This window comes from Podarcis vaucheri (genome assembly GCF_965113315.1).
Source record: "Podarcis vaucheri genome assembly, chromosome: 2".
NCBI classification, from domain to species: Eukaryota; Metazoa; Chordata; class Lepidosauria; order Squamata; family Lacertidae; genus Podarcis; species Podarcis vaucheri.
In genome coordinates, this window is record NC_138760.1 from 15989069 (window position 1) to 16010863 (window position 21795).

The 21795-nt window shown below is 44.9% G+C and overlaps 1 protein-coding gene and 2 long non-coding RNA genes across 5 annotated transcripts; 2 read left to right on the top strand and 1 right to left on the bottom strand.

The window, feature by feature from the left end:
* Positions 1-5279: 5279 nt before the first annotated feature.
* On the bottom strand, positions 5280-15830 carry LOC309526554 (homeobox protein Hox-A1-like). 2 transcript variants are annotated; one of them, XR_014216760.1, is made up of 3 exons: positions 15061-15830; positions 7250-8361; positions 5280-7088 (listed from the first exon to the last, which is right to left on the bottom strand). XR_014216760.1 is itself a non-coding variant. In XM_082212795.1 (2 exons), the coding sequence occupies exons 1-2, from the start codon at positions 15674-15676 to the stop codon at positions 8009-8011; spliced, it is 969 nt and encodes a 322-aa protein (XP_082068921.1). In that variant the 5' UTR covers positions 15677-15830; the 3' UTR covers positions 5280-8008. The 2 variants fall into 2 exon arrangements, 1 of the variants encoding a protein (XP_082068921.1); XM_082212795.1 differs by having other exon boundaries at positions 5280-8361.
* Positions 10448-13665, top strand: LOC309526657. Its single transcript, XR_014216797.1, has 2 exons — positions 10448-10629; positions 13329-13665. It is a non-coding gene; the product is annotated as an uncharacterized lncRNA (long non-coding RNA).
* LOC309526645 lies at positions 15199-20267 on the top strand. 2 transcript variants are annotated; one of them, XR_014216777.1, is made up of 3 exons: positions 15199-15345; positions 16013-16221; positions 19223-20267. It is a non-coding gene; the product is annotated as an uncharacterized lncRNA (long non-coding RNA). The 2 variants fall into 2 exon arrangements; XR_014216778.1 differs by having other exon boundaries at positions 15326-15442.
* Positions 20268-21795: the final 1528 nt, after the last annotated feature.

A 21795-nucleotide genomic window follows, 5' to 3' on the forward strand; every position in this document is an offset into this window, starting at 1 on the left:
TTCCAGCATCTCTCAGGTGGATGCCATTGCCATTATAAGAGATCAAGGATGGCGTTCATAGTGAGTTCCTGCACCTCTTTTTCTAGAAAAATAGCACTGGAAGTCCCTGTTTTCATTGCAGAAATGTTGGAGGGTATGAAAGCATATTGCTTGCCTAAAAGGAGGATAGAGAGTTGTGTGGTGTGTGTTTGTAGAAACGTTTGACTTTTGCTTGGCTGGAATACAACATATCGTACAAAGAGTCACTTCTGTTGCTCTGCCTACATTATCATTGGACCTCACCAACCACTGATATATGTGGCCCAGGGAAGGATTGTCCAGAATGAAATGAGGCCCTTGGGCAGCCAAAGGTTCCCCATTCCTGGAATACGTGATTGAAGAACGGTTGTGCAGAAATCGTATTGGGCAATCCCTTCTTGCAGATAGCCAGTTGCCCTGGAGAAATACAACACAAGTCCTGGCGCCAGGGCCGGATTTAGGTTTGATGAGGCCCTAAGCTGCTGAAGGTAATGGGGCCCTTTATATGTCCAGCTGTCCTTTATCAACAACAAATTGTGTTTATATGCTATATGGTAATTTATGGGCCTAATAGGTATCAAAGCCATTTGCACATAACAAATAGGAGCCTACACAACACAAAACACTGATGCTGTATGTAGGTTTTATTTTATTTATTTTTTATCTTATATTTTGAAAATGTACATCCAGGTTTTTTTCCTTTAAATTTTTTTTGGGGGCCCCCAAGAGAGTGTAATTCTGGAACTGCCTGGCGCTTCCCTTCCCAACTGTCTCTTGAGTGTTCAAAAGCAACGTTTGGGAATGTGTGGGTCAAATTCGACCTGGTACTGTTTCCCATTTGTCAGCAAGGCTACTTCCCCCCAAAACACACCCACCTGCAGACCCTCCAAGTGTCCCTATTTTCCAAGGATGTCCCTGATTTAGAGTAGCCATCCGGTTTCTGATTTGATCCTGGAATTGAAGGACCATGTCCCGCTTTTCCTTAGGACATCCCTATTTTCACTGGAGAAATGTTGGAGGGTATGGGGCTCTGCGGCCCCGAGCCATCTGAAGGCAATCCTGTATAGGGAAGGCTTTATTAATGTTTTCTTATGTTTTTATATATGTTGGAAGCTTCCCAGAGTGGCTGGGGCAACCCAGTCAGATGTGTGGGGTATAAATTATAAAAGTATTCTAAGTCTAATTATAAATGTAATTATTAAATAGGATGTCCCTATTTCCATCGGAGAAGTGTTGGAGGGTATGTATTACTATGTACTGCTCGCCTGTGTCAAAGTCTATTGCCGTGCTGGATTTACATATAAGCTAAACAAGCTGTAGCTTAGGGCCCCACTCTCTTGGGGACCCTAAAAAAAATTAAAGGAAAAAAACCTGGAAGCACATTTCCAAAATATAAGATAAAAAACAGATAAAATAAAACCTGCATACAGCAACAGTGTTTTTTGCTTTGTAGGCTCCTATGATGTAAGTAATGGGTCCTGCCTGCTATCCTGCTCCCTAAAATATCACAGGTTCACTCATTTCTCTATATAGGATGCCTACATTCTGCATGGACTGGTTGCATGCCAACATGTGCAAATGGCTTTAGATACCTATTAGGTCCATAAACTACCATATAGCACATATTCAAGACAAAAAGCGGCAACAATTTGTTGACAAAGGACAGCTGGACACATAAAGGGCCCCATTACCTTCAGTAGCTTAGGGCCTCATCAAACCTAAATCCAACCCTGGTCTATTGCACTATTATTGCGTCCATGACATGTTGCGGAATGCACCAGTATGGAAGGGACCACGAAGTAATGCTGTGGGGATGAATGGGGGAAGGAGAGGAGGAGGAAGAAGAAGAACTAAATGTGGAAATAGTAAGAGGGGAGAGAGAGAGAGAGAGAGGAATGGAAGGCAGGAAAAAGAACAGAAAAGCTGAAATGATAAATAGAGGAGGGGGGAACGGGACAGCGAGAGAATGAGACACAAAGATGAAGGTTAAGAAAGAAGGACACAAAAAAGAGCAAGAGATTGGGAGAAAGAATGACAAAGGAAAAGAAAAATGAGAGAAGTGGGGATAAAAAGAAAGAGCAGACAAAGGAGCAGGGAATGAGATCCGAGGGGACAGAGGAGGGTGGTTTCTCCCCCTCGAGGGGCTTTCACCCTTAGATATCCTGCAGAAGCGGAGGGATTCTCCCACCCTCCCTTTCTCTTTCTTGCGTTTGCTCTCTCTTTTTTTTATCTGAATAATTAAGTCATCTGAATTCCTATGATTTACCATTTCCAATGATAAATAGTCGTTACAGGAGTTAGCCAGTTGGCAGATCTTTAGCTTGAAGTTATAATTTGTCAAACTGCCACTAGATTCATGTTTTATGCTAATGAAGGTAGACTTATTGACTCAGGGTTAGGCAGTGACCGGGTCACCGCTGCCCTGAGGCAAGACGGAGGTCAAAAGGTCAGAGGTGAAAGGAAGAGTGGGCCTGTATGGATTTTCTGTAAGGCAGTTGTGATTTTGTAAGAAGGCCTGTCTAAATGATATCAGGAAGCGGGGAAATCTTCCACTGAAAGTGGGTGCTGTGACTTTTTTTTTTTAACAAACATGTCACAAAACAGTGGTACACGCTGTAGTCTCATTCCAGGTTGCACTAGCCCTCTTTCCACTTGCTAAAGTGCATCTTGAACTGCAAAAGAAACAGCTTGGTCATGGCACTATTGTTTTTCTTTAAAGCTCTTGCTCTAAGCTATGTGAATACTTGTGGTTTGTGTGTGTGCACATGCATATGCCGGAAGAAATATCAACAATCTCAGATATGCAGATGACACAACCTTGATAGCAGAAAGTGAGGAGGAATTAAAGAACCTTTTCATGAGGGTGAAAGAGGAGAGCGCAAAATATGGTCTGAAGCTCAACATCAAAAAAACAAAGATCACGGCCACTGGGCCCATCACCTCCTGGCAAATAGAAGGGGAAGAAATGGAGGCAGTGAGAGATTTTACTTTCTTGTGCTCCATGATCACTACAGATTGTGACAGCAGTCACGAAATTAAAAGACGCCTGCTTCTTGGGAGGAAAGCAATGACAGACCTAGACAGCATCTTAAAAAGCAGAGACATCACCTTGCCAACAAAGGTCTGCATAGTTAAAGCTATGGTTTTCCCAGTAGTGATGTGTGGAAGTGAAAGCTGAACCATAAAGAAGGCTGATCGCCAAATAATTGATGCTTTTGAATTCTGGTGCTGGAGGAGACTATTGAGAGTCCCATGGACTGCAAGAAGATCAAACCTCTCCATTCTGAAAGAAATTAGCCCTGAGTGCTCACTGGAAGGACTTATCCTGAAGCTGAGACTCCACTACTTTGGCCACCTCATGAGAAGAGAAGACTCCCTGGAAAAGACCCTGATGTTGCGAAAGATGGAGGGCACAAGGAGAAGGGGACGATAGAGGACGAGATGGTTGTTCTCGAAGCTACCAGCATCAGTTTGACTAACCTGCGGGAGGCAGTGGAAGACAGGAGTGCCTGGCATGCTCTGGTCCATGGGGTCATGAAGAGTCGGACAAGGAAGGGTGAGAACATGCTGACAAGCCAGTCTCCTTCTGGAACATCACCTTTCCTTTATTGCCCTTGCTGAGTTCGGCATCTTCTGAACCTGTGTGTGATCTCCTCTACTGATAGAGATTCCTCCTGTACTTTAGAACCCTGGTGATGCAGTGTTCTAAATCACTTGGGGATCTTAGCCAATAGCAATGGGTGAAACTGCCAGTTTTGATTCTTCCTAGTTTCTCATTTTTTCAGTCCTTACGCCAGTTCTTCACATTCTCAGCTTGTCATTTTCTTTTTAAAGAAGGTCCTCACAAGAATTGTTTGACATTTTAGTGCATTTTTCTTCTGATACACATTTTGAGATGAAATTTTACTTAATAAAGCTAATTTCCCCATATATATAGCATTTTATGTTCTATTTTCCATGCATTTTGAGGAAAGTTTTCCCTAACGTGCACATTTTGTACACAATGGTTGGAGAACTGCAATGTGAAATTCAGAGATGTACCAGTTCCAGGAATAGCTGTGCTTCGATTCACTCATTGCTCTGAGAAATGCACCTTGGATGGTTTCTAAGTAAAATGTGAACAGAAGTGATTTTTTCCTCGATCCCTAATACCCAGTGGTCTCCACTCCCTAGATCCAAATTCTCTGAAAGTCTGAACCCTGGAACAAGGTAAACAAACATTCAGCAACATGATTTCATCTGCAATATTCATTTCAGATTCAGGCATGGGTTGGGGTTCTGTTTGTTTCCCTTGGTTCCTTGTTTGTTTTCTATTGCTGACAAGACCAGTAAAATTTGAACAGCTCTGTCAATCTTTCCTCAAATGATGACTTGTTTTTTGAGAGTATGAAATAGATAAATAGGAGCTTTCCCCCCAAAAAACTATTGCTGCCTCGTTCACTGATATCAGCAGAACAACAACACTTATAAAGGCTGCAGCTCACAAACCACTTTCTCTTGAATACTTTTGTTGACATCAAGGGAGTTTTTAATGGGTGAATGTTTTATGGATTACAGTTTCCATGATCATATTCCTCCTAGCACAGTTGGCCTACCAAACAATATCAACATCCAATATTTATCTTCTCAGCTGCGCGCACACTTTTAAAGCACATGTCTCCCTACCCTCAAAGAATTCTGGGCACTGTAGTTTGATAAGGGTTATTGAGCATTGCAACTCTGTGAGGGATAAACTACAGTGTCAAGCAGGGGTGGTCTGTCCTGTATCACCACCTGAGGCAACATGGGAAGGCCTTGCCCCACTGCTGAAGCCACTCTTGCCTAGGGGTGTGGCGGCTAGGGTTGCCATATTTCAAAAAGTGAAACTTGCAGTTGAGCCGAAATTTGCCAGAAACTAGACTTCCGATATGAGTTGCCATATTTCTGGATTTTTCCTCCGGGGTTCCACCTTTTGGGGTTCCACCGCCCAAAGCAGTTGCCTCAGCCCACCTCATGGGTGGGCCGGCCCTGGTGCCCATAATTCTTTGAGAGAAAGATGGTGTTTCAAATGTGCTTCAAATATATAGCATGTGCTAGTATGTGCACAGCCTCCGTTCCCGTCTGAATTTTAATGGTCTGAAGTCGCATGATGCAGTTCTCCTGCTAAGGCTAAGCAACTGTCTTACATACCCTGTAAAACCCACCTAGGAACTGTTCATAAGCAGCTCTGAACTCCTCAGAGGAAATGTGGAGAAAAAGTGCAATAAGCCAAGCATACAGAGTACTGATCAAAGCAAAATTTTAATTTCTCCATCTGGTATCTCCCCTTCACTTTATTTGCTTGCATGAATCAAACGCCAACGCCAACAGTGCACACAAATAATAAATACATAATAAACCCGTGTCATTCTTTTGATAGTCCAGGCAAATTTAGAGGTAGATATTTTGTAATCGCTTTATTAACTTCAATAAACTTATGAAAATGCAGAGCTCCACACACACCCCGCCCTTCTCAGTGGACAACCTGTGTTTTTCTGCTCTGAGATTGTAGGGATAAGGCCCAAATTTTGTTCTGAGCATAGGAAGGCTCCCATCAGCATCAGCGAGCAATGACCAGGGCTGAGGGGAGTTATAGTCCACACAGGCTACCCTTACACTAGAGCATTGGTCAACTGGTGGGTCCACACCCACTAATGTGGCATGTGGACCGATCTAAGCTGAGTTGCAAGAGCAGCAGTGCCAACATAGAAATATGTGGCAAAAAAGCCATAAGAAATAGATCCCCAAGTGCATGTTCGGGTTAAAGCTGGGTCCCAGATTTGGAAAATATTGAAGACAATTGCTCTGAAGAGCAGCATGGATTGTGTGCGCTGATCAGAATATACCCATCCCTTTTCCTTCCCAGCTGACTCTGAAGAACATTTTGCTTCTTTCCCTTCTTCCGAATCCAATCCTTACTTTCAGCAAATGAAATGGCCATTGTTCCCCAGTACAGGAATGGCCTCTGAGAGCATGTTTGTGAGAGTTGTGATATCTGTTATTTGATCATTGTTATGGTGTTGGAGACTGTTAACCATGGCTGAAACAAAGAATTAAAAAAAGTGGACTTCAAAAGCAACACAATCTTATCCTGTGCCTCTGCAAATTTGCTGGCTGCTTGATGGTGAAGGAGGACAGATGTCCTCTCAGCCAAGGGTTGCGTACTGTGAGAAAGATCCTGGCAGTGCAAGACCTTTGCATGAAACTCACTTCCACTCATACATGCCATGCTGGGATTGCAGCCTGAATGATATTCCATATTAAGGCAAATTAAGCCAGAGCTCACTTGCGAAACTATCTTCTCAAAATCTTTGCCGCTACACACTCCTCATTCCTAAGGCAATGACTGCTCCTTGCTCTGCCAGCGCTATTTATAGCACAATTACCATCACTGTCGTATTTTGCAAAGAGTCTGTGAATGTTTCTCTTCCTCTCTGTTTAATGAGGAAGTTGTTTTATACTCCAAATTGGGAGAAATTCTTGCCCTGGTGTGGGCAAACAGAGCTTTGATGTCATCCAGCTGACACTGCCTTGTGAAAGGAACCACATGCAAGGGACTTTGTCGTTTATCTATTGAATACACTTGTGCTTAGAGGTAGGTCTATCTTGGTGATTCACAAATGTGGGGAGGGCATAGGTAAAAAACGTAAAGGACCGGGGGGGGGGCATATTGATGGGTTAGAGAGGTCTTGGGGATGGGTCTATCTGAGTTACCTTCAGTAAGCCAATAACACAACAAGAAAAGTCCCCCCAAAGTGTTTTACTTCTGAGCCAGTCCCATGAAGTGACTTATGGACCCTGTTCTAAAACTCCACCAATTGGTCCCTTAAGCTTTGTCTCAGTGAAAATGCACACGATAAGGCTAACAGGGTCAACACCTGTGTCATCCTCTTGATGGAGACACAGGAGCCAACTCCTAGGGACCGAGGTCCCTTTGGGGGGGACAATAAAATATTTGAGGGGCCCTCCCCCCAAGTTGGTGGGCATTGCCATTCACATTGTGTGCATGCACCACACCTGGCAATCCATTATGTGGGGTGGGGCTTACATGCCTCCTGCTAGAATATCTTATTCAAGTTGGCACCCCTGACTGGAGAAGTTCCTATGAAGAGGTATCCTAAGCATTCCATGGTGTGCTGCTAGAATATTTATCAATAAATATGTTACTAAACATTAATGGAAACAGATTAATGGAGCCCAAGCCTCCAGTTGCCTCCAAGGAAGAGTATTCTACCCTCCATTTAGAGTTCAGCAAGCAGCAGAAATTTGATAAGAGGTATCATCAAACTGCATAGACTATTAGATATGAAACTAAACTGTACAGAAGATACAAGATGACACTGGACGTCTAGGTACCTAAATCAGAGCTGGGAATGAAGAATCCACTCCCTTAAAAGGTCATTCTGTGTGCTAGTGCAACCCTATGCCTATCTGCTCAGATGTAAGTCCCATATAAGTGACCTGGGATTAAGTCCCATCAAACTCAGATGGTACCCACTTATTCTGATTAGTAGGGTTGTGCTGCTAGGTAACAGGAATGAGGAGTGTAATGACCTGAGAGGAGAATGTGATATATATATTAAAAAAGATGGAAGTGTGTGATTCTGTATGCCCAGAACTTCTTTGCCTGAAAATGCCTTGTTAATGCATTTCCTGGGTTTCTTGTGTAACTGCATGTGGGCACATCTCGCTGCAAAAGAACCCTTCCGTTCATCTGAACATCAGAGTATATAAATTATTTTGGATTTTCACCAGGCTGGTCCAGTAAAAAATAGACTGATACGCACACATCCCTACTGAATTTCACCTGACAGCCCAATGTGCTGTTTGTCATATTTATGATCACAGGGGAACACTGATGTCCTTCCCTATCCTTCTCTGCAAAGATCCCTTACATCCCTTGAAGGGGACTTTGGGACTTACACAACAATGCCAAGCGGCTCAACGAATGCCTCTTTCTTTTCTTTCCCAGTCAAAGAGGTGGAGTGATGGTGTCCTCATTGCTCCTGCTTGGGGAGGATGCTGGAGAGGCCAGATCTGATTTGTCAGACGAGGAAGAGCCCCGCCCACTGTGGCCAGCGGCAGTTCCCCACAGTAGGCCTTCTCTCTCTCTTTTCTTCTGCTTCATCCTGCGGTTCTGGAACCAGATTTTCACTTGGGATTCATTGAGAAATAAGGCCGAGGCAATTTCCACCCGGCGGGCTCGGCTCAGGTATTTGTTGAAGTGGAATTCCTTCTCCAGCTCTGTCAGCTGTTTGGTGGTGAAGTTGGTTCTGGGAGAGGAGTGGGGAGTTGTCCTGTCTGCTGTGGTATCATGTAACTTCACTAGGGATGAAAAGAAGGAAGCATCACTCAGTGTTTGTGAGTGGTATTCAACTAAGTTTTACTCAGAGTAGACCACGTAGTTTCAATAGTTTGTAATCGTATGATCATTTTGTTTATTATTGCTGCTATTATTTGCCCCAGTCCATTTTCTACTCCAAAAAACCCCACTATGGCTTGATTCCCCTCCCATTTAGAATATTTCTAAACCACTTTATTAAAAAGCTCTCCATGTGGCATACACATAAAACTGGAAAGAAAACACAGCTAAAACCCATAGTCTAATGAAAGACAAATATACATAAAGCCAGCATCATTAAAAACATAAACACACAAGTGTTCGTAGAACCATCATAATTAAGAATAGATAAGATCAAGAGAACATTTTTAAAAAACAGATAAAGGTAACTTAATTATATGTCTAAATTAAATGGCATTAAAAAATTTAAGAGCCAGTTTGACCAGATACTAATCAGTCTGGATGCATGATAAGATCTGGTTTTTAAATAGCTTTTGCCCTGAACACCTGAAGAATCTGCAGTGCAGAAAGCTTGCAACATTTTCAATGGCTGTTGGGGCAACTTGCTGTATGGGCAGGCCTGGACTGGCTGCGCCTTGAGGTCAGAACTGGAGGTGTTCAAAGGAGTAGCAGGGTGGGGTGGTGGAAGCAATACTCTCTCGCATCTCCAAAGCTAATCAGGAAAACCCATTATGCAAACTGGGCTCAGCCATTTTCCCTCCAAGACAGGCTATGTGGTTTGGTTCATACCTACCCTCCTCTCCCAACAGGCAATCCATAGCACAGGCTTCCACAGCCAATGTCGGTGCCTGCTCATTCAGGACTGGGTCAAGCAGGTGTGCCTTTTCCCCTGGCCTAAAGCTTTGGTTGGAGTCCGTTCTACACATGCCCATCACTTCATGCATCTAGCAACAATTTGCATGAGCGAATGAGCCACTGCAGAACAAGCAGCACAGATTGAAACGTCGCATCACCGCAAACACCACACATTTCAGGGAAATGACTAGAATCTGATCAGGAAATTAGAAATCAAGTGTTGTCTAGGCTTCTTGTATACGCAAGTCTTCAGAGAAGGTTAGAAATCTGGGATAAGAAGGGATGCCGGCTTGGATATTCAAGCCCCATTCCCCATCCCTGCCAATTCTGATACTGCTCTCTCCTCTTTCTGTGTCCCATTTTACACAAACCCAAGTTTTCCACTGTGCATTCACCTGGAGGCTACAGTGGAGTGCATCCAGTGCATTCACTGAGGCATTTGCCAACATGCATTGGTGGCATATTTACATATATATTACTTTGCACATTTCAGGATGCCCTTAAGACACCTTAGAAAAATGTAGTGTGTGAAGTTTTCTACGGGAGTGGGGAAGCTGTGGTCCTCTGGAGCTTGCTAGACTCCAACTCCCATCATCCCTGGCCATCATAGGAGCCAAATCCTAGGGGCCGTGGAGGCTTCGGCCCCCACAATGAAATATTGGAGGGAGCCAGGCTCCCTCAAAGTTGATGGACATTCCCATTCAAATGGGGGTGTGCGCACTGCGTCATGTGATCGATTATGCGGGGCAGGGCTTACCTGGGCCCCCCACAATATTTTATTCAAGTTGGCACCCCTGCTAGCCATCAGCCATGCTGGTGGGAGCAGATGGGAGCTGGAGACCAAGAGCATATGAAGGACCAAAGTTTCCCCATTCATTCTTCTTTCATCATCAAGTCACTCTCATTCTTCCTGTTGACACTGTCTCGGTTTTTTCCTTTGTCTCATACTTCCAGGAGAGTGTCTTAAATAATTAAATGCTGTGAGGAGAGAGAGGCAGTTAGGGCAAAGGATACCCAGTGCTGACTGGTCCCTGTTGGGACTGGTGGGATGGAAGGTGGGGAGCCCAACAGTAGTGGAATCCATAGCTGTCAACTTTTCCCTTTTCTTGCAAGGAATCCTATTCGGAATAAGGGAATTTCCCTTTAAAAGGGGGAAACATTGACAGCTATGGTGGAACCAGAGCCAATGACAGGTAGCTAGTGACAACTCAACTAATTCTAGAGTTGTCCTTCCTGCTGAATTCTGCAAGGCCAGGAGGAGGGAGATAAGTAAGAAGGCAAGCAGGCAGGGAGATGGGGGCTGGATGAGAGTAGACTGAGCTCTAGTGGACTAGCCTCGACTGAAGATGCCAAAATGATGCACTCTAAAGAGAAGCAACCAATGAACGGTGGCAAGAAAAGAGGAACACAACAGGATCTTTCTGGATGGGAGGCAGGTATATATCTTTAATAAACAAGTAAATAAAACCATCTTGTGTTAGAACACATGGATACCTCAATGCCATAACACTTCAATACCTCCAGGTTTGGCTCTCCCCATCTTAACTGACCTGGACCCTGCGATCATCATCTGAGCCCTTCTTCATGTGCCTCTTCAAAAGCTCTTGAGGGTGGCAACACAAGAATGGCCTTATCTGGGAATGCTCTCCCCAGGGTGGCTCGCCTAGCACTTTCATTATGTACATACATTTTAAGGCACCAGGCAAAAATAGTCCTCTTCTCCCAGGCCTTTGGCTAATTAATCAACCTATGGCCTTCTAAACTGTGTGTTGGAGGCATTGCTTTATTTGTTGTTACGTTGTGCATTTTTGTGCTTTTATACTGTAAACCACCATGTGATCCTCAAATGAAGGGTGCTATAGAAATGTAATGAAGGAAGAGGAGGAGGACTGCTCCAAGGCTGCCTTCCCCAACTTGGTGCCCCCAAGATGTTGCCAAACTACCCTTCCCACCACCTCTGACCACTGGCAGTGGCAGCTGAGTTTAGTGGGATTTTGAGTCCATATTATCTGGAAGGTTTGGAAGGGTGATCTTGAGTGAAGGAATTGGGCAGGATGGTGTGTGGGCATTCCACCCCCCCCCCCCAAGAGCTGAACGGTGTTTGCTACCTGTCTTGATTCCTACACACCAGGATCGCTGCCCTAACAGGAGCTATTAACTCCCTCAGTGCCATAACCATAACTCATCCCGGTTCTAAAGCTAAGGAAACGTCTCTTCAGCTTGGTGGACTGTTTTGGTTTTTCTTAAAAAAACAACAAACCAAACCAAACCAAAACAAAAGCAACCTTGTCTTTTCCTCTTGTGTTCGGAGGTGTGGAATGGATGTGAGCTAAACTTCAGCTGCCTTGGGCCGAAGGAGCCAACACAACCGTTAGCCAAGGTTTGAAAGGACGAACTCGCTTGAAAGGGGACAGAGTTTTGATAGATGTGGCGGGCCAGAGCAGAGGGCAATGTTGAAAGATCTGGATTATTTTTAGAAGAAAATGGCCTTCGCTTTGAAATGAAACGAAACGTCTTTTTCCCTGGCCCCGCCCCGCCCCATTCTGTCTTATGCAGCTTTCTAAATCGCAGAGACGGAACACGAATTCGACTTCTTCCAAATATGCTGGTATCTCGAGCGCCTGTATTTAATCGCCCCCACTTCCATCGCAAATGTGCGAGCCAAAGGCAGGCTTTCCTATCCTTGCAAAACATAAGCTTTAAAAAAATCTCTGCCATTTTAAATATTTGTTTTTTCCACCTACAGAAAAATAACAAGAAGAAAAGAATCTCCTTAGCGTAACTTACTTTCCCAAGCTTGGAAACAAACGAATGCATCCTTTTTTAAGAGTCATATTAAACACAAATAAACACGCTGGCACCATAAAGATATGCCAGTTTTTTGGATCAGGTCTCAGCCTATATTAAAAATTATACGCCCGCCACACTTTTCTATTGTCTTTGTGTGTCTTCCCCCGTTTCCGTGATAAACAATGGGGAAAGTTTTCATATTGTTAAAGGCAACAACAAACAAAAGGTGTGCCTTTGTTGGTGTGCATGCATATATGTGTGTGTATGTATATATATATAAAGATATTAAAAGCGTATTATACAGACACGGGGGACCACCAGTTCCTTGAAAGTCGAGAAGTCCTCCTCTGCTTGGAAACAGATTCTCCTCCTACCCACCCACCCCAAGAGCCACAGAAGAAGACAATATTTCCCCCCGCCGAGATCTCTCTACTATCAGTGATATAGGAAGCCCCGAATAGAGAACGCATCCCGAAGGCTGACAGATCTAGAAAGGCGAAGGATCGTGCCGACCTCCCCCGCTTTCCCTAAAACTTGGAGGAACTTCGGACTTCACAGTGTAAACCAGCTTTAGAAAATTTCGACACAAATTAGATGTCTTCCAATGAATTACTTTGTATTCTTTGTCTTCTTCTTCTTCTTCTTCTTCTTCTTCTTCTTCTTCTTCTTCTAGCCTTACCCCCCCCTCCCAAAACAGCTATATAAAATGACGTTTTTTTGTCTGTATGTCCTCGTAATGGTTTTGGAAACAATTAAAAAAAAATCCTAATTTAGACATCAAAAAACATCCTATAAAACAAGCAAGTAAATCGCGAAGCAACTTAATCTTATTGCCCCACGCGAGGAGAAAAAGGAGAGGAAGAGTTGGATCTTTTTGGATCGAATTATATTCAGGAGCACAAGGAATCCTCCAGAATAAATTTCACAAGGCGAAACGAAAGAAAGTGTAGTAGTTCGGGGAAAGAAAATGGTTCCATTCTCTCATTCTCTCTCTCTCTCTCTCTCTCTCTCTCTCTCTCTCTCTCTCTCGTGTGTGTGTGTGTGTGCGTGCATTATATGCATCATTAAGAAGTTCGCACACCAAATTTTTTTCTGGATGCAGGGGCCCTGAAATCTGTAGCCCGTTTCTCTCCGATTTCTGCCCTCCGGGGCTCCCTTTACGCGCGCCGTTTACGGCGAAAGGGAGACGACCAAGACGCGCGCCTATCCAAGTATCCAATTGCTCTCCGCTTTGGAGTTGGAGGAAGTTTGGTCTCCCAGGTCGGAATGCGGGCGGGCGCCCTCTTTGATGGGTGGGGGATGTCGTACATTGTCCAGTTTGGTTAATGATTCCTTAATCTTGCAGCCTTTTCCCGTTCAAGGGCTTAACAACTGATCCCGGTTTGGGGCTGGAAGAGCCCTACTCCCGAGTCTACCTGCTCCGAAAGGACGAGACTGGCTACCGTGGCTCTGTTTCATTTTGGGGACATATTTCTCTTGTCTTCTCTCACCCAGAGGGAATGTCTGAAAGTGTGTATAAATTCTATTACCCACCCACCCCAAAGACAAAATAACCGCAGAAAGGACAAACTGGTCGAGGAACAAACAAACAAGCCCCAGTCACAAAACAGCAACAAGAACGCTCAGCTCTCCAGAATCCCGTTGGGAACAAAAGCTATATTAAATAAAGAAATCTCTATCCAGCACGTTGTAACTTTGCTTGACTTTAGAAACTTTCAGGCCCTGGTGATCCCACAGAAAGAAAGGGGCGCGCGGATCCAACATAGACCGTGAAAGATTTTGCTTCGGATCCCAACCTGTTGTTTGGAAGTTCAGCAGACTTTCAGAAATTTCTCCCCACGCCCCCCAAATCCATGAGGACTAGCCTGCTATTTGGCAACAAACGAGCACTATACACAAAATTCACACATGCATCAAGAGGTCACGTGCCTGTTAAGATCTGCTGGCAACGGCCGTGTCAAAAGAATCTAGAACTCGCATCTCCTCGTCAAGAGACAATTTCACCTATTTTTAAATGTATTTGTGTTGGGGTGGTTAAAGTTCGCCAGGCGTGGATGGTGTAGCGCTGACAGATTGAAATGGACCAAGTTGGGGGGGGGGAAGGGGGGAGGACTGGGAGAAAGAAATTGATCCTTTCTGGTAATATCTGAATGGTTCCTTCTCCCACGATTTCGTGTGTCGGAAGGAGGGTCAAAATTATGCTACATTTAACATTCAGATATCTTAAACATATTTATTTGGGAGTAACTCCTTGGGGGGGGGGGAGAGTTTACCAGGAAGTTTAACTTTAGCTGCAGTCGAAACACGTTAGTATCCATGGTGCGCTGCCGATACTTCAGCCTGTAAGGTTTGCTGCTATCGGATTTTAATCCGATATAATGGCAAAAGCACTTTTGAAAGGTCGTTACAAAGTTTCCGCCTGTACTTTGGTGGATGTATTTTTTATTTTTATTTTACATCTATCTATCACATTCAGAACAAAAACTGGGCATTAAAAAACCCCCGTAATACACATATTATTTTGAAACAATAAATAAACAATAAACAATAAATGCCAGCGTTTTCATGATCGCCTAACCGTCGATTCCTAACCAAATGCTTGCTTGAGGGCACCCATTCTGAACAGTAAATAGTTAAAAATTTTCTCTGAATGGGTAACTTGAAGGGAAATTACCCCTCGCGTTATCCTTTCAAAGAGAGACCTAAGACCTCCGTTTAAAGCCAAAACGAACATACAACAAAAATCAGAACAAAACGCTGTTTATTTTTTATTTAAGGATTGCGCTCTCTCTCTCTCTCTCTCTCTCTCTCTCTCTCTCTCTCTCTCTGGCTCTGCCTCAAATCCTTATGCTCCGAGAATGCTAAATCGCCTTCGCATTAGCCGTGAGAATAAGTTATTACAATCGCCAAACGTGAGCTGCTTAGAAATCAGACGCCCAATGGATACAGACATCTCCGCGCGTGATAGATGACTTTCTATTACCAATTTGAGGTACCTGGAGTATCCGGTGATGTTGCGCGCGCGCCAGCTACTCATCCAATTAGATCCGAGCCGGGCCTGCTCGCCAACAACTCACCTGTTCTTCTTCGGGGCGGATTCCTCTGAACTTTCATCCATTCAAAAGTTTCCATCTCTCCGCCAACCTCCCGAGGCGGACCCCTTCCCTCCCCTTGGGCTCTCCAAGAGTCTCTGGAGCTGACGGGCTGAGCCAAGAGGATGTCCTCTTGGCTACCTGAGTACTGGGGGTCCATCAGCCGAGCCCCGAAGGGATGCCCTTCTGGGAAACAAGCTGGGTACACCGAGGAAGAGGAGGAGGAAAAAGAAGAAGAAGGGGCGGGGAAGTCTCTGTCCCCATAGCTAGGTGGGTAGGGGGCACCGAGGGAGTTCGGATTGCAGCTGGAAGGGGGAGAAGTCACTCCGGATCTACCTACGGCGGGCGGGCTGGGCTCAGCCCAGAGGTAATCGTGGGGTGGGCGAGGCATGCGAGAGGAGTGATGGGGCTGGCTGGCTGGGGAGTGGGGAGGAGAAGGTCCCCCTGGGAGATCCCGCCCCATCTCCTCGCCTCTGTCCCCAGAGCAGCAGCAGCAGCAGCGCTGCCTCTCCGGCTGTCGCTGCCTTCCAGAGAGTGTCCCCGTGAAGTGGCCACTGCCCCCTGCCCCACACACCAGCTCTAGGAAGGGGCGATCCGTCATCCTGCCTTAATGGGCTTCCCTGCCCCTTTCGACCAGCTCGGCGTCCCACCCCCCCCCCCACCTTTGGACCTGCTTTCACCATGTCAAATTGGACATTTCCCTACCCTCACCGCGCACTTCCCAAGGAGGCGGGGGTGGGGGGCTAGAAGCCCTGCGCGCAGAGATTTGCGTGATGGGGGGGGGGGCGCAGAGAATGTTGGCTGAGACAAGAAAGCCAGCTGAAATTCGATACATTGAGAGCCACGTGACGGGCGCTTGGCCAATGGCCAAGGTTCACTAAGGGGTGGGGGGGAGGCACTGTTTGATGAGCTAATGGCAGCAATTTGTAACTTTCAGTCTCTCTCTGGGCAAACACACAAGAGGGATGAGAGAGAGAGAGAGTGAGTGAGTGAGTGAGAGAGAAAGAGAGAGAGAGAGAGAGAGAGAGAGAGAGAGAGGAGTGGTGGCGCTTCTGCAACTGATCTCTCTCTGGGCTGCGAGAAATGGACGCACTCATATCTCCTCCCCATCCCCATCCTGCTGGAATATCTACCGGGAAGCTAAAGGTGAGTCCATTTTTATTCCGTCTGTTGCATCTTCAGACCCGGTTGTCTCCTAAAGGAGCATCTCCTCCTCCCCTCTAAGTCCCCACACTCTCTCCCTCCTTCCGAAAGTGAATCTCGGTGCCATTAAGTACCCAGCCATAATACACCGTTTCATCTTAATTTAGCTGATGAAGTTTGCAATTACTTTTTGCAATGAAAATAGATGCGCAGGGTTGGATAGCTGTGCCTGCATGCGCGCGCGTGGTGGCGGCGGGGTGGGGTGGGGGGTAGGGTGCGAGGAGGAGCTGAAGTAAGCGAGAAGACCGCAAACTTTGTGACATCTCTCAAAAGTGGGGTGGGGAAGAGGGAGACGGAGACACTGCGAAACACCGTCACGACTTTTTCTGCAAATAAAGCTTGCATGTGGAGGGCCTGAGAGTAGCTATTTAAAAAGAGAAAAACACCCACCCGGATCTATTAGAATTGCAAATGAAGGTTACAAAAAAGTAAAATAAAATAAAAACCCTCCCCCAGGCACACATTCGCAATGCAATCTGTCTCTTGGAAGGTGTGTGTGTGTGTGTGTGGTGTTGTTGTTGTTGTTGTTGTTGCTTTGGTTCTACATTGGCAGATTCTCCTGTAAGTTGATTGGGTAGGATATTTCTAATTGAAATTAAAGCGATTGCCTGTATTTTGAGAGGGAATCCATGGAGCGTAGAAAATGCAACAGAGGATAGGGAACAGGAGAAGTATATTTAAATGCCTGCTTCTAATGTACAGTTAAATTCATCTGATGAATGATGGGGGGAATAGCAGGTAGGGCCCACCCCCAATATTTTGAATGTAATAATGTTATTGGTTAGATAGGAATCTTTGAGCTGCAGACCCATATAGAACTAATATAAAACAGTAATAACATCTCATCGTCACTTAAAAATAAAAACTGGCTGTCCATGTGTTCTGTATTCCAGGCACGTTTCCTAGAGCCTACCATTCTTACTTCCAAGAAGTATTCATCTAAATCACTATTAATAAGGGACAGTTACAAGTTAATTGGCATTAAAATAATTCATTTCAATTTGTTAATATTAAATGAACAGATAGCACGCTTGCTTAAAACCAACTCATGTACAGCTTTTCTTTATTGGCACGATTATGGGAGAAGCGGGGGGAGGAGAATTGCTGGAAGGTCTGGAGAAACTTATGTGGTGGTGAGTGCGTGTGGCACCTTTGATCATGTGATGACTGCAATATCAAGTGACACCCTACATATGTGAAAACTTTAAAAGCCGTCACAGATGGAGCAGCACAGAGGTTTTATATCCCCTAAAATACAGTGGTGTTTAAGGGAGGCAGCTCACATATTCAGCTGCAAGTACATCAAGTAAGTAATCTAGTGCTGTACATGTGAGCTACAGTTCAGTTTTGCCACAGAGAACTTCACAATTCAAAGGAATTCTTATACACAGAAATACACTTGAGTGTCAGGAATACATAAATGTTTAACTTCCCCATCTCAGAGCCTGCTATAAAGCTCCACCATTCATTAAAGAAGCCTCCATCCACTGAAGAAGAAAAATGAATGTTTCACAGTGCACATTCATGTACATCACTGTTTCTTACGTGAACTTCACCCAGTGAAAAGGGATTTTTATGGAAAGTGATGCAGAATCTCTGTCATGGTTAGTTGCAGTCATCCAAGTGTGCTTGTGAAGATGCATCCTGACTTTGTAAAGATTTGAGCACCATGTGGAAAGCACTGGAAATTGCTTCTGGGGCTAGTTCACATGAGGATGCTAGTTGCTCCTTAGGTAAAGGTAAAGGGACCCCTGACCATTAGGTCCAGTCATGGCCAACTCTGGGGTTGCGGCGCTCATCTCGCTTTACTGGCCGAGGGAGCTGGCATACAGCTTCTGGGTCATGTGGCCAGCATGACTAAGCCGCTTCTGGCAAACCAGAGCAGCGCACGGAAACGCCGTTTACCTTCCCGCTGGAGCGGTACCTATTTACCTACTTGCACTTTGACGCACTTTCAAACTGCTAGGTTGGCAGGAGCAGGGACTGAGCAATGGGAGCTCACCCCATCGTGGGGATTCGAACCACCGACCTTCTGATCGGCAAGTCCTAGGTTCTGTGGTTTAACCCACAGTGCCACCCGCGTCCCTTTTAGTTGCTCCTTAACTGTACCTTAAATTGATGACCTGAGAATGTGCCATCAAAGTCAGGATTTACCACTGATTTACCCTAGGAGGTTCCATGGAAGTTGATCACACACACAGTTGTGATGAGAAACCATGTGATGTAAACACATGTGCTCTGTGCTTCCACAGTGGCTATTTCACATGAAAAGTCCATTCGCTGAACAAGCTTTCTCTGTGGACCAACCTTCATGGATTGGTCTGCCTCCACTCCAGAGCTCTTTCCTGCTCCAGAATCCAGTGTGAGCTTCCCAATTGTTATTATACAGCATAGCCTTCCTCTTATTTGTAGAAAATGTTCAGGTATCAAACGGTGGCAGATTTAGCTGATGAAATGTGGACTCTAATCACTACTCTGCCATTGAGTTGCATCTCAGCCTTCATGTCTCTGCCTGTAAAATTGGAGTCACTGAGAATGAGCTGATTGGTAAACATTTGATATCTTAATCCTAGAAAAGTTTTATCTCTGGTTCTACATGGGCTTTTCTGAGGTCCTTGAATAAGATTTGAGGAGTTCATACCAAGCTCTTAAAGTCTGCTCTCACTTCTAGATGTTTCCTTATAACTAGGAAGTCTAATCAAATTCTGAAACCCCACATCCTAGCATTGATTTTTATTGGAGAGGGAGAATCTTCTGCTGTTGGAATCCATTAGGTTTCAATTCTGCCTCCCCCTCAGCTGGGTTGGTGAGGTATCCTGTTTCCCATCTGTTTATTTCTTGCAGAGCTAAACTGTGTATTATGGGGTGGGGTGGTGAGGAGGGAGGGAGGGAGGAGAGCTTGATTAATACTTACAGAATTCTGCCTCTCTAATTCATTCGGCAGCATTTCTTCCTCGTTGCCTGTCAGCTGAAACCTGAATGCAGATGGGACCTGGATTGCCTGCCACAGATGTCAGAAAGAGAGAGAGAGAGAGAGACCTGGTGGCAAATATATCAACAACAAAAATAAGTCAACATGTGCTTCGGTCTTTTGCCTTCTGCAAATACAATCAGAGATGATGGGCCTGTCTTTTGCCAACACACCTGCGCTCTCGCACACATGCAGCCGCTGGATTATGCCATTGGGCTAAAGCCACCGAAAGCAACTTGTGGCATCATTCTTCTGCCTAAAGACAGGAGGCAATATGACATAGCTCTATTCTTAGACCCAGAGCTTATCAGGCTTCGCCATGAATATTTCCCCCCTCTACTGATGCAAATGAAGGGTTGTTGTTTTTTAAAAGAGTGTTGCTTGTAGCTTCACTGATTTGCTTGCAATGTTTATACTGTTCAGTGTTTTCTGTTTATTTATTGCTGTAACCTGCCTTGTGAGGGTTATACCTTGAAAGGTGAGATACATTGCAGTCTTTACACCTGGCATGGATAGCTTAGTTGGTGCTCCTAATGCTAAGGTTGCAGTTCAGTCCCCATATGGGGCAGCTGCATATTCCTGCTTTGCAAGGGGTTGGACTAGATGGCCCTCAGGGTCCCTTCCAATGCTACAGTTCTATGATTCTATGGTTTTTGGACCTCTCCCCAAACTATACCCTCTTCCTCCAGGCCGGACATGCACCTTTGACATTGCCACACACCCCAAGTGCTTTTGCCTGGCTGGAATGTGTCCTTGAATTCTGATGATGTCTCTTGCTTGTCTGGTTGGGGGGGGTATGTGAGTATATGTAGAAACTAGTCTACTGCACAAAGGCGAAATTTTGCTCCACCCACTTTTGCTTCTGGCTCCGCCCACCACTGGAATATGGCCACTAGGTATGTGGCCCACAGCTGAAAAGGGTTCCTTATCCTTGCTGTAGAAATCAGTGGCCTTTCTCCAGGTAAGTGGGAATAGGGTTGCAGCCTAAAAATATATATAAATAAAAATATGTCCCTTACAGACTGGAATGTGACTTATTATTTGCCAGGCATGGAATGGAGGGAGGGGAATGGTACATGATGGGGAACCACATTTTACATATATTCTTAACAGAGTACCAGCTGTATGTGTGTGTGTGTGTGTGTGTGTGTGTGTGTGTATATATATATATATATATATATATATATATATATATATATATATATATAAAATCTCCTAAGGAGCCTCCCACCCTGTCTGAACCACATTTTCACTATACGTGTCAGGGGTGGGTGCCTCAAACAGCTCCGTAATAACTCACACAGCATCAGTGAAGTTAACTTTTTATTCAAAGAAGCAAACAGCTCAGGAGGCCAGGCCTGGACTGCTCTCTGCCATAGACTCTCCCTGCTCACGAAACCCTGTTGCCTTTTCTGCTTCCGACGCCTCCTCCACCCAGTCTGCTCCCTCTTCTCCATCTGACCACTTATCATCATCCCACCACCAATTCCTTGGCTCTGAGCCTTCTTCCCTTTGGGGGTTCCCCAACTGATAATAATAATAATAATAATAATAATAATAATAATAATAATAATAATAAATTTTATTTATACCCCGCCCTCCCCAGCCAAGACCGGGCTCAGGGCGGCTAACCAATAATAAAAACAAGTTGATTAAAATATAATTTAAAAAACAAGATTAAAATACAACATTAAAACATTAGGATGCAGCCTCTTCACAGGAGGAGAAAGGAAAAAGAAAGAGGGGGGGGGGGAATCAAACTGATTGTAAGCCAAAGGCCAGGTGGAACAACTCTGTCTTACAGGCCCTGCGAAAAGAAATCAGATCCCGCAGGGCCCTGGTCTCATGAGGCAGAGCGTTCCACTGGCCGGAGCCAGTGATGAAAAGGCCCTGGCTCTGGCTGAGGCTAATATAACTTAGGGCCCGGGACCTCTAGGGTGTTGCTATTTATGGACCTTAAGGTCCTCCGTGGGGCATACCTGTATGCCTCTGCACCCAGCCAGTCCATTACAATATGCCACTTTGGGTACCAATCTTTGCTATCTAGAATATAAATAATTAAGTTCATGCATAACATCAAGAGAGGAGCAGCCTCTGTTAAACTGGGAAGGTTGAGACATATGCTTGTGCGTATGTTGCACAAGATTTTGCCATGCGTTTAAATATTTAGCTCAATGTTTATTAAAAGGAGGGTGGGAGTAGGTCATGCCAGCTTCAGAAAATTGGTGTTTTTCAATATCGGGGAATATTAACAAGATATTGCACCAGGCAGCTGCTTGTCAGCCAGCCCACAGGAGTAGTAAATGATGTATGGGAAGTTTAAAACTTGAGAGTGTTTTCTTCTTTGGTCAGGCTTGGCTCCAACAATCCATTGCCCTTTCCAATATAAGCTGTGTGCATGTTAGGGCTCAGTCAGCAAAGCAGAGACCTTTGCACAAGGAAACAATTGGTTGGATCCAAATGTTCTTTTTCTCAGATGGAATCCTTCTTTCAAGGAAGGGACTCTTTGGATTTAACCCACTGCAAGCATAAAGGTAAAGGTAAAG

Excerpts from the sequence above, each read along its gene's own strand:
- LOC309526554 (XM_082212795.1), bottom strand. The coding sequence starts at position 15,676 with ATGACGGATCGCCCCTTCCTAGAGCTGGTGTGTGGGGCAGGGGGCAGT. Across the intron at positions 8,362-15,060 it reads TCCGCCCCGAAGAAGAACAG|TGAAGTTACATGATACCACA; the intron begins GTGAGTTGTTGG and ends TTTCATCCCTAG.